Source organism: Oryctolagus cuniculus, chromosome X, assembly GCF_964237555.1.
Source record: "Oryctolagus cuniculus chromosome X, mOryCun1.1, whole genome shotgun sequence".
Lineage (NCBI taxonomy): Eukaryota > Metazoa > Chordata > Mammalia > Lagomorpha > Leporidae > Oryctolagus > Oryctolagus cuniculus.
In genome coordinates this window covers 102,186,939-102,199,213 of record NC_091453.1, presented here as the reverse complement: position 1 = coordinate 102,199,213, position 12,275 = coordinate 102,186,939, and the positions used below count along the sequence as shown (strand labels likewise).

General features: G+C 44.4%; 1 protein-coding gene across 7 annotated transcripts in view; it reads left to right on the top strand.

Moving 5' to 3' along the window:
- Nucleotides 1-12,275, top strand: part of TENM1 (teneurin transmembrane protein 1) — an 867,710-nt gene that overhangs the window by 830,302 nt on the left and 25,133 nt on the right. For all 7 annotated transcript variants that reach the window (XM_051827786.2, XM_051827790.2, XM_051827788.2 and 4 more), the window contains 2 exons: nt 6,039-6,211; nt 7,264-7,499. In XM_051827786.2, coding sequence (XP_051683746.1) covers nt 6,039-6,211; nt 7,264-7,499 — 409 coding nt within the window. The remainder of the gene's footprint in view (nt 1-6,038; nt 6,212-7,263; nt 7,500-12,275) is intronic.

The window sequence follows — 12,275 nt, the reverse complement described above, 5'->3', positions numbered from 1 at the left end:
AAAATTTGACTTCTTTCTCTTTCATCCATGCTTAGCTAGTTCAGAAAACTCCTTCAAGTTTTTCCTTGTCTTTCTGCAACTGAGGGACACAGGATTGGCCCTACGATTCCAGGCAAAGTCAGAGCAGTACAGAAGGTTGCCATGCCTTGATAAAAGATCTTGAGTATTTTTCTGGAGTGAGAAAGAGAGGCTTCTTTTTGGAGCTGAAGGGAAGATGGAATAGAAGCTGTATTCTGAAATGAGAGGGAGGGGGAGGGAGGGAGGGAGGGAGGAAGGGAGGGAGGGAGGAAGAGAGAGAGAGAGAGAGAGAGAGAGAGAGAGAGAGAGAGAGAGAAACTGGCACTATGGAGGACTGCTATGTAGAAGAAACCCAGCCAATAATTCATTCAAATTTCAGTTATCTACAGCTATGAAAAGGAGAAATGACCCTAAGCAGTAGATAATCCAAATGAGATTTAAAAATGCATCTTGTATAGTGGTGGTGTGTAGGCTTCTTTTGTGTACTGCAATGTTGTTTAAATTGTTCATTGATTTTTATAATTCTGTTTGACTTAGACAGAGATAATAATTGCACACCCCAAGTATTAGTGCATGATGCTTCACTGCCCTTAAGTGTCCTGAGTGTCAAGGGGGAAAAGCTGACTACAGAGAAATGGCTAAGCAGGAGGTGACTGTCAAGGCCAGAAGATTGACAGAATGAGGCAGGTGTTCTGGTCTAAGGGGCTGGCAGGCTCCTAACTGTAATGACCCTGTCACAGTTGGCATCCAAGGGAGGGGTCCTGCAACTCACACAGCAGGTGAGCTTTCGTTCCCCCACAAGACTCCAGGAGTAGCCAGGATGCCTTTGTTTTCATCCTCTGCATTACCCTGGCAAAGGCTGCTGTTATACTAAGTGGAAGAGGACCCAGCCTAAGGTCACTGCTGTCAGGTCAGACCGAGGTGACAGTTTCTCAGGCCCCTTACCTTAGGTAGGAAGCCCTTCCACTTAAAGGAGACTCTGCATTTAAATTATCTCTTGACCCTCAGTCTTCTGCATTCTCCCACCCCCACGAGCAAATAAAATGAAAAATAAAAAACCTACTGATGAGTCAGTAAAGCCATCCTAACATCCCTGGGTACCTGCTAGGCTGTTTTTCCAATATCAATTCTATCAAGGATGGCTAATGAGGGGAGGAAGGGCAAGGTCAACAAGCTGGGTCTCTGGGTAAGATATCTGCCTGGGGGTAGGAAGTGATGCCCATGTAGAAATGCTTATGTGATGGCCAGTCAGTTGAACATGTTTAATTTTTCCAGGGCCTCCTGGAATCCCGGAGTAGGAAGGGAACTAAGGCACCATATGGTCTTACGGCCACCTGTCTCCAGTTCAATTAAAGAAGAACATAGAATTGTCAACTGTTCTTTCAGGTCTCCAGAGATACAGACTCAACACCTTTCCTCAGACACCTCTCTTTGTGCTTTTTGCCCTTGATAAGGATCAAGAACGAGGCAGACAGAATCGTCATGGGTAATGCTGGGGAGCACTGAAATACAGACAGGCAGTGAACAGAAGTACTGGATGCTGTGGGCAGAAAAAGCTTTCAGAGGCTGATAAGGGAACTTTCGCTGCAATGCACAGACCATTGATGTAAGCTAAGCGTGGCCTCCCAACACCGGTCTACATGATTCTGTCTGTTCTACAACCCCACTGGCTCTCATATCTACCTCATCCTTTCCATTTACACTGGCAGCATTCTGTTGACACTCCTTCACTGGGTACATGCAGTGAGAATCTACTCTGAGCCAGATACCGAGAATAGAAATATGAAGGAGACACTGCACCTCCCCCCAACCAAAGATTGGAGAGTTTAGTCTAGTGCGGGAGACCAGACCCAGTGACAGGCAATCACAATACATTTAACAAGGCCAGAGGCCACTAGCTTCTATAATTCTGTTTTACACCTACACTAACTGAAGCTACCTGCTAACCAGTTCTCCTGGCTCCGTGTCTCCCACTCTACTCATTGCCACCCAAGCACTGCTTGGCTCATCCTAGTCTCCTCAGGCCTCATAAACAGTCCATCCACCTGTTTGCTTCCCATCACGCCATGACCTTGTTTTGGAACCCCTTAAGCCCCTCCCCAATTTCTTCCAGCCCCCAGGATTCAAACACCTCCTGGTCTTCCTCCTCCTCTTTTGCTCAGCCCAGCTAGAAATCACCTCCATCTCTTCTGACCTTCTGCGGCTCCTTCTTTACATAAAGACGTGGCCATTTTCTGGCATTGCAGTTATTTGAGTGCATGTCTTATCTGCCCTACTAGACTGAGTTTCATGCAGCACTATAACCCAGTAACTAGCACAGAACTCTGATATTTATTGAATGAAGGACAAATGAAGAGAGAAGGGCATTGTGGACTTGGAACTGAATCATAAGAAGCCAAATGCAGTTATTGGTGAGGAAAGGGGAATCCAGTGTTTTGTAAAGAATGCTTATTAAGTTGGTCTGTTTTCTGAAATGAAAATGGAAAGAGGATCTGACTCCCTCGTGTTTCCTTTTAAAAATAGGTAATGAATTTTCCTTCTGTAATCAGCAATATTTTCTTAAACACCAAGGTAGAGGAGCTTCTAGTTTCTACCCTGTACAGTTTAGGTATGGCTTCAATTGTCCTCAAAGGAAAAAGCAAGCTATCCCTATGAGAAACTGCCAGACCAAACATATTTTTAATAATGTGTAAATTATCATCTCCTCAACTAATCTATATGCTCCTCAAAGACAGGAATGAATTGTGAATTTCCTTTACAGATACTTCCTTAGCTTCACCAGTGTACACAAATGCACACACACACACATGCACACACACACACACAAGTTCATGTACACAAAGTCTATCATGGTGGTACTGAGCAAAAGGGTAAGTTCACGCAATATGTCACTGTGGGGACCCCCCCACACACACACACAATAGACAGCTGTAGTAAAAGCAGGACAGGAAGTGACAATTGGATGGCAAATCTCTGTTAACTGTACCCATGTACCCACTTCTGATGATTATAAAGGCAACAGGCATTGCCTGATGACTTGATGCGCCAATCAGGATCTGTGCACCTGGTTAGGCGAGTGTCATGCCCTTGCCTGGGAGGAAGAGGGGTTGCCCCTGTGTTGTGGCCTGAGGGGATCAGTTGGAGCATATTGGCTTGTGCTCTCTGTGCCAAAGGGAAACACATAGCATAAGAGATTTTGATTAAACTTGTTTCTTTGACATTCAGTCTGGAAGGATGCATTCCCCTGTGATGGCAGTGGGAGGGGAGGGGGGTGAATAACTCAAACAAGCCATAGGAAATCAAAGGCTCCCTTTATTTCTTATCCTCTTTGAGCACTCCTTCCAAACTTGTGGGAATTATCCACTCATGTGTACATCTGCCTATCACTCTTCCTTTGGAAATGATTCCACAAAACAGAAGTGGGCTTGTATATTTGATCCAAGGCCATACAAATGAGAAACACCACAGTGCAGACTGCATCAAGTGTGACCGCTGTGACTGTGACGAGCAGAACTGGGGTGCATGAGTGCTTTGGGGGATGGGATGCTTTGCTTATGATACAGTTACACTCCATTGTACACTTTAAATAAGATGCCTATCCGCCACAGAAAGGAAAGGAGGCAATGTAATTTTGTAGCTATACAGCAAGTGGACAGACATGTGGGAAGTGATACCAAATTGCCAACACCAATGCACCCTTTGCCAGAAAAGGACCAGGCAGCAGCCTCCCAGATGGATCTCTCTGGGTAATTACAGTCTCACACAGGACTCCTGAGCTTTCCTCTCCAAATGTACTGTTGTTGATTTAGGGCCTAGAAACAGGGCCAGAGTATATGGGGGCACGCCTGTGCTTATAGGAATAAGCCTTTAAATGCATTTCAGACAAGGAGCACCCATATCTTAGCTTAAAAAGTGTTTGCTAGCTGGGTTCAAAAATAAAATATATTTACAGGCCTTTGCTAATTGGTATCTGACTGTCATCTTGCACTGAGGAGTGGATGCAGCCACAGCTGTCCCCTTTATTGGAAATCTTTCAAACGAGGAGCTGTGTGATTGGGGAAAAAAAAGGAAACGGCCCCCAAGCTGGGAAGTCCATCAGCAACTGCATCCATGGTGTCTTACCTGCATTTCCTTGGGGAATGATGAAGAGTGATGTCGCCAAGGGTTGAGGAAACCCCTTAGAAATCAGGACAGGGAAAGCAACAGAGTTGCTGGTGCTAAATGCGCAACAGAGAGAAACTACCTGCATATTCCAGGCTGTGGGAGCAGTAATCTCTCTGATGAGGAAGGCAAGGCTTTTTCTCTGTCTGCTGCCAAGAAACTCCTCCCTGCAGGGAAAAGCAGGTCGGTACCTTGGGAGTTCAAAGACTAGACTTTGTACTGGACTAGACTAGAAAGCAGACCAGGCAGACAAGGTAGGGGCCATACTGACATTCAGGCCTTTCCATGCTCCTGTCCTGCCAGGCGCCTACTTTTTGCAGCCACAGAACCCCAGAGGCAGACCATAGACAAACAGGCTGGGCAGAGGGAAGGATCTAGCCATTAACCAGAGGCCAAAACCACACCCTTCAGCCCTTCTTTAATCGTGAGTCCTTGGCGGCATGCTAGCAACACTGACCATTTTGATTGAAATTCATTAAACCAAGAGAATACTCAAACACCGAGGATTTAGCCAGTAGCCAGTCTGTGATGTCAAATGACCGATTTGATTCTTTTTATTCCCATACATGACTGACTGAATTGCTTCCATGAGTGTGTGCCCATCCACGTGTGTACACACAGAACTAAAACTTGACGCAGCCTTATTTATAGCCTCAAGGTCAGTTCTGTCTCATAAAATATGGTACAATTGCTTCTTCCAAGCCTGCCAAGACTGGCATAGGTTGTAAAATTTGAGCAACCACCCAGACCAAGTTCTTCAAAACTTAGTGGATTAACAGTGGATTACTGTTTTGCACAATTATTAGGGGAAGGGATAGTGAGAGCCAGACTCCACCATTGAGGACCCCACAAGTGAGGCTATATGCTAATCAGTTTGGGCAAAAAGAATATAATTGTTTAACATTTTAAAATCAAATAAACGTGCTTAAATATTTTGTAATTTGCAACTTGAAAAGAAAACAGTAATGGGTTTCCAAGTGCATGTCTTTACTTTTAATGAAGTGTTTATTTTCATGGTTCTATTGGCAATGAAAGAATAGCTCCACATCAAAAGCCTTCAGGGAAGCAGTTTCCATTTGGAGGACAGTAAGATTGCCAACCATTTTGACTTTTTTAAAGAAAAAGAAAAAACAAAATCACTACACTGTATTTCTAGATATAGACTACTGCCTATTATCCCAGGTAATTATTATTTCTTTTGTCTCTTACTCATATAGGCAAATTACGAAACATCATGCACTATACTCTAAAAATATAAAAAGAATTTAAGTGACACCAAGATCAGGGGGCTCCAGAATGTTTTAATGAACACATTCCCATTATCCTGTGTGCTTGTTCATTTTGGTGGAAGAATGATTCATTCATTTCAAATTTGGCAACTTAAACTGCAGCAAATTATAATTTTCCCATCGCAATGCAAAGTCAGTGTACTGGCCTGTTCAGGCTTTGAGGGCCCCTTTGTGTCTCCTTTCCCTTTGACAACAGCACCCTCTGCTGGATTTTGTAATCCATCACATCTAATGGGATCAACCCAAATTGCAAGCGGAGGCCTCCTTGCAACATTGCACACAGCAGGACATGATTCATAAATCAGTTTTCCACCCTGGTGATTCATTACCAGATATATTTTTTCTGTAAAACAGCACAGCTCAAGGAAGTCATCAAGAATTCAGAAGCTGCAAAAAATACCTTCGTTTGATTAATCATCTCTCTGACCTTTTTCTTCTTATTGAACAAGGTTAATAATACTTCTTATCACTCAAAGTTAAACTGTATTAGCTGCAAGCGATTTTTATTTTTGCAAAGGCCTGTAATCCATGCCAAGAGGTTTCAAAACTGTGATTGGGTACATTGCTCAGGTATGACCCCGAGGGACATCTGACCAATGCAACATTTCCCACTGGAGAGGTCAGCAGCTTCCACAGTGATCTGGAGAAACTGACCAAGGTGGAGCTAGACACTTCCAACCGTGAAAATGTCCTCATGTCAACCAACTTGACAGCAACCAGTACCATATATATTTTAAAACAAGGTAAGAATGTTTCCAACTTCACCTATGACAGCACATGTCTTATCATGTCACCTCAAAGCCACACACACCATTAATAGATAGAGCCCACCTGTTGCTGAGAAACTGGATTCTTCTCCCCTATGTTCCAGCTATGAAGGCTGAAGGCCAGACAGATTCACACCTTCCACAAGTTCACGTTCACCCTTGGGCCACATCTCTGGCAGTTATGAGGTGAAATCCCCACCATGTCCGCTTTTCCACCAAGTCATTTCCTACAGCCCAGCTGTTTGTAAAGTTCTCTGTGCCTGACGAGGCTGTCTGAAAAAAAAAATGGAGTGTGCACCCTATCGGAGCTTAGCGTTCTAGAGCAATGCTGACACGGGTGAATAAGAAGTATTCATTAGGATACACCACAAGCAGGAATAGTAATGAAGTAACAGAACCAAAAGTGCATTCCCTTCAAAGAGACTGAGCTAAGAAAGAATGGAAGAAGCAAAGGAGGAAGGAGGGAGAGAGGGAAGTAAGATAGGATTGGGAAGGACTGTCTTAGACGCTGGAGGGGAAGTGAGAAAAAGAAATGGCTTTCTCTCTTGCCCAGCCATTAAGGACTCATTCTGTCATTAAGTGGCGGGCCAGCAGTCTGGGAGGAACAGAGCCAACTTTTGTCAGTGCTATCATGTTGTAGGGTACAGTGACGGGGATGGTGTCCCCAGGTGGTAAGGATGCTGAGTTGAGCTTCCTGCTCCTCCCATTCTTGTTCCCCACATATCCAACTGAGGAGGCTGAGCCAACAAGTCAGAGAGGGCGTTTGAGAGAGAATCCTCTACGGATGAAAACCAAACAAAACAGCCTGCGGTGTTACACAGGAGTCTTTTATCCAGCTGGGAAAATAACAGGACCTGCCCAAATGGGCAGAGCGCATCCGCCTGTCTAGCCCAGAAAGCGATTCGATCCACAACGCCCCACCTGCTCAGCCTTCCCCAAACATGCCTCCTAAAGCTGAACTTGCCTCTCCCCTGTTTCCGCTTCCCCTTCTCTGCCCCCCCCTTCCGTCTGCATTCTTTTGTCGACAGAAAATACTCAAAGTACCTATCGGGTGAGTCCAGATGGATCCCTCCGAGTCACCTTTGCCAGCGGGATGGAGATCAGCCTCAGCTCAGAACCCCACATCCTGGCCGGCGCAGTCAACCCCACCCTGGGCAAATGCAACATCTCACTGCCTGGAGAGCACAATGCAAACCTCATCGAATGGCGGCAGAGGAAGGAGCAAAGCAAAGGCAACGTTTCAGCTTTCGAGAGGAGGCTGAGGGTAAGGCTTGACCTTCCGTAGCATCTAGACCGTGTATGCCTTCTGCCGTTGTGGTGTTGTTTTAACTGCAGAGCCTCCCTAATCAGAAGTCCTGTTTCTCCACCACTTTTCTAGGTGACTGACTAGCTTATATGATATACTAATTCAAGAGAGGATGCTAATGGCCGATAATGGTTCGGTATCCTTAAATGAACATTCTAATAGGAGCTTTCTTTGTCATTAGCCAGCTAAAGTGCTGTAATAGTAGCAATTTCAGGCACCAAGAAAGTCTAGCTGGCGAAATATGTTTAGTCAGGAAGCCCTCTAGTGTATCCCTCCCAGCATGCCCTGGGGTTGCTTCTCGGGCCTAGTGGGTTGACCCAGGCATCCCCGCTCTTGGGTAGAAACTGGAAAAGACCAGTCAGGTACACACAGACGGACATGAGACTTAAGGCAATACTTGCCCCAAGGCAAAATGAAAAGAAAAAAAAAAGTGAATGATATCATTTCAATGAAAACATTAAGGGCCAAAAGAGTCCAGGCTTAATTGTGAGATTGGGCTGGGGGACTCAGAGGGAGCTGCCTGGCGAGAAGTAAAGATTTGGGAGATTTCAGGTCCTTCCCAAGCACCTTTTGCCACAGTTCACCAGAGATCTCTGTCAAAATTGCTTTCCTGCAGTACACAATGCTGACAGACACCACAGCACTTTGACTACCCGTCCCTCCTTGAACATTAACTGATGACATGACCAACTTTCCAAATATAGTAACTTCAGTATCAGCCCCAGAGCAACTGCCAACCTACAAGAAGCATTCACTCACTATTGAGGCCAGACCTGCTTAGAGCTCCCATACTACACCTGGGATACCAGAGCTGCTTGCATGGCCTTCACTCACAGTAAAAATTTGGTTATCTTAAGGCTTTGGCAATGCATGCAACAGCCAACGACCACCCAGTCCCAAGGAGAAACACACAAACTAGTCACGTGACTGCATCTGGACAAAATAATCTACAACTGTGCTCAGGTTCAATCAGTTCTACTGGTGACCCATAGACACAGAATTCAGTGTTTTTGTAGCAACCACTGTAGTTGTCTATGTGCACAAGGTAGTTTGTACGTTTTGATTCAACTGACCAGCCTCTAACAGAATATTTACCAGATATGCCACTGAATTGAGAAGTGATCCCAGTCCAAGTAGTCAAAGGTCTCCATGTGGATAGCAGTAAGGATTTTCATACAAGTCCTTTGAGGAATGGGGTCTTGTGTGTAAAACCCTGGATAAGGAACTTAGATGAGCTGGCTTTGATACTCAGTTTTACAACTGGCTTAAGAAATGCCTTTTTTTTCCACTTGTGACATGAAAATGTAGTACTGGAAAAGAAATTTATTTACGTATGGGTTATCAACATCATGGATTCACCACAGAAAATTTATATTGAAAAAGTGATTTTTAGCCCCTCTTGCAGCTTAGAATCTCAATCAAACATTATGAACCAAATCTTATGGTGTGTGACCTTGAGATTTTCCATTCTTTAGGATAACTCGCCCTATACTATGTGACCTTGGGATTCTCCATATTCTATAAAACCCTGTCTTGTCCTCTTTATAAGTATGGATAATGGAGGGAAACTATAAATTAATTTGCACCCCATAGCCCAACTTGTTTTTAATGTTGAGAAACTAATGGTCATGAAAGAGTTAAGTGCTTACTTAATACTAATTATCACTAGACCCATTTCCCATATTGTAATAGAGTTGAGTGTGGATTAGGGAGTGGTTTATAAGGACAACAAATTCATGACCTTCTCCTCTGTGTGACTTGAAAGCTAGTCCCAGAGGTCTTGGGACTGAAGGATGGAGCTCCTTATTGGCTAGGTGTGTTACTGTGCATGTCCTTAGAAATCTAATAACCATGATCATACTTTATGTATGTTTAGTGCCTTAGAGTAAACAAAGCGTTTTCATTGCCAGGACTTTATCTGATCAGCACAACCATCAATTTTTGTTCCCAATTTACAGAGACAGAGACTAAGGCCCAGAGAGGTTAAGTGATTTGCCCAAAGTCAAACAGCTATAAAGAAACAGAGCCAAGGCTGAAACACAGGTCTTTGCCCAGCACAGCACTCTTTCCACTGCATCATGCTGTGCTGCCTTGTTCCTTAAAATAATTAATCTATAAATCATTGCCCCACTCAGTGAAGCCACCGTGGCAGGGCCTGACTCCTTGTTTTAATGCTGACAAAAAGAGACAAATAATCGACTCTAATGTACTGGCAGGTGTGGATGGTACAGGACAACTGGCTGGCCTCCAGGCAGGGAAAGCCTGGAGGAGGAAGGCTGTTTAACTGACTAATTCTTGCCTGATCGCCTCAGTCTTAGGGATTTTTCTTTATATCACTGTTTCAGTTTGCCCAGATTAGGTATACCCAATTTAATGGAATGAATATGCTCCTAAGAGGCTATTCAGAATCCAGTTTTCTTTCAATGTTGATTTTTATTTTTATGAAAGAGAGGAGAGAGAGAGAGAGAGAGAATGAATGAATGAGAGAGATAGAATGAGAGAAAGAATCTTCTATCCATTGGTCTTCTCTTCAAATGCCTGCAACAACCAGGGCTGAACCAGGCCAAAGCCAGGAGCACAGAACTCCGTCTGGGTCTCTTAAGTGGGTAGCAGGAACCCAAGTGCTTGGGCCACCACCTGCTGCCTCCCAGGATGCACATTAGCAGGAAGCTTGGTTGGACTCAATCCCAGGCATTCCAATATGGGATGTGGACATTCCAAGCAGCAGCTTTAACCCACTGTACCACACCCCAAGTTCCTGTTTTGAAAAAGCAAATTCTCTTTCCCCACTGACTTTATTATTTCAAAGACGTGTCCTTTCACTTCAGGTAGCTTTCAAGGGTCAAGCTGACAACAACTTTCCTTCCTTCTGGGCCACATATGCAGTGACGTTTGAGAGCATATGTGTAACGTCCTCAACTACCTCGGGACCTGGGAATGAACCATTTATTTCTCCTGCCGCAGCAGCCATTCTGAAATGAGGGCAGGTGGGATTGCCAGAGCCGCTGAGACAGGATTTCAGAAAGTCACCCAACACAGAAGCTCTGTGGAACCATGAGACATAGGGCTCCTCTTTGAAAATCCACACAAAAGTGTGGTTGTAATTTGCAAACATGCTCAGGCAGCGGACTATAAAGCATTAATTGTCCAGGCACAAAGTGACAGGTTCATTTAAAGGCCCATTGGGTAAAATGATGGATGTCAAGTGTTCCAAAAATCTGATCACACCTACTGCAGATCTTCTAACTGAAAAGAAAAAAAAATCAGAAAGGAATAGACCTGTCTTTGGAGGCAAAGCAACAAGAGTTGCTTTTCTTTAATGATCAGTGACTTTTTTTTTTCCACAAAAAGTCAGGGTCCTCTTCAAGGGGAGGGAGGCAAACTGTTAGGAAACAGGATACCCTGCTCAGCCTGAAGAGCCAGGGGATTTGTTACTTCTGGGCCATCCTTCACCTGCCCCATTAAGTGAAATACATCACATTAACATCCTGAAATTTCATTTATTTTAAAAATCCATTTCCCCCCAACCTGAGTTGTGTTTGAATCATCTTCCTTGCAAAGTACTTTCACATCCCGTCCATGTATCTCTTCATCTGCTGCATCAATCTGTCCCCATAAATACATTTCCCTGGACAGTAGAGAAATTAGAGTGCAGATAACAATAGAGGCAATTGTAAAAGAATTGGACATTCACCAAAAGCAAACTGGTTTAGGAACTACATCCAGATTGCACCTTGCTGTGGCCATGGATAATAATGTTGTCATATGATACTTATCCCTGCATTGAGTCCCAGAGCTCTTTATGAGATTTCACAGACTGAGTTGTAAGGTTACAGCAAAACCCCGGAACTGCAGTCTTCTTTATTAAAAAGAAAAAAAAAATGGAGGAAGCTTAGCACTTCAAACCAAAGTCATAAAATCAAGTAACATGATTATGTGTTTATAAGCAAAATGAAGCAAGGACTAATCGAAAACCCTCACAGTTGATTTTTTTTTTCTCTGCTCAAAGATAAGTGAGAATAGGGTAGGTCAGTTTTTGAATGCAACATGTGAACATTCATATGTGAGCTGAGCTCTAAAGGAGAAGTAAGTCTACTTGAAGCTTAGAGCTTCAGGCTGACAAAGGATGGGGAACTGGGGGGCAGCTGAGGGAGTTCCAGCATTTCCTTCTAGCCTCACAAAGTACCTTTTTTTAAAAATATTTTTATTTGACAGGTAGAGTTATAGACGGTGAGAGAGAGAGAGAGAGAGAGAGAGAGAGAAAGAGAAAGGTCTTCCTTCCGTTGGTTCACCCCCCAAATGGTCGCCACGTCCGGTGCTGCACCCATCCAAAGCCAGGAGCCAGGTGCTTCCTCCTGGTCTCCCATGCGGGTGCAGGGCCCAAGCACTTGGGCCATCCTCCACTGCCTTCCTGGGCCACAGCAGAGAGCCAGACCAGAAGAGAAGCGGCCGGGACTAGAACTGGCACCCATATGGGATGCTGGCACCACAGGCAGAGGATTAACCATGTGAGACACGGCACCGGCCCCATGAAGTGCCTTTGTTGACAGGGCCCTGAGCTCCAGGGTGCTCCCAGTTGGAGTTCTCATTAACTTCCTTCTCCCTGGGTTCATTAGAGGCACTCATTTTAGGAAAATCCAGATTAACCCGTTTTACAAATATATCAGAGGAAGTGTTTGGCCTAGTGGTTAAGATGCTGTTTAAGACATCCATGTCCTGCTTCTAGCATCCTGG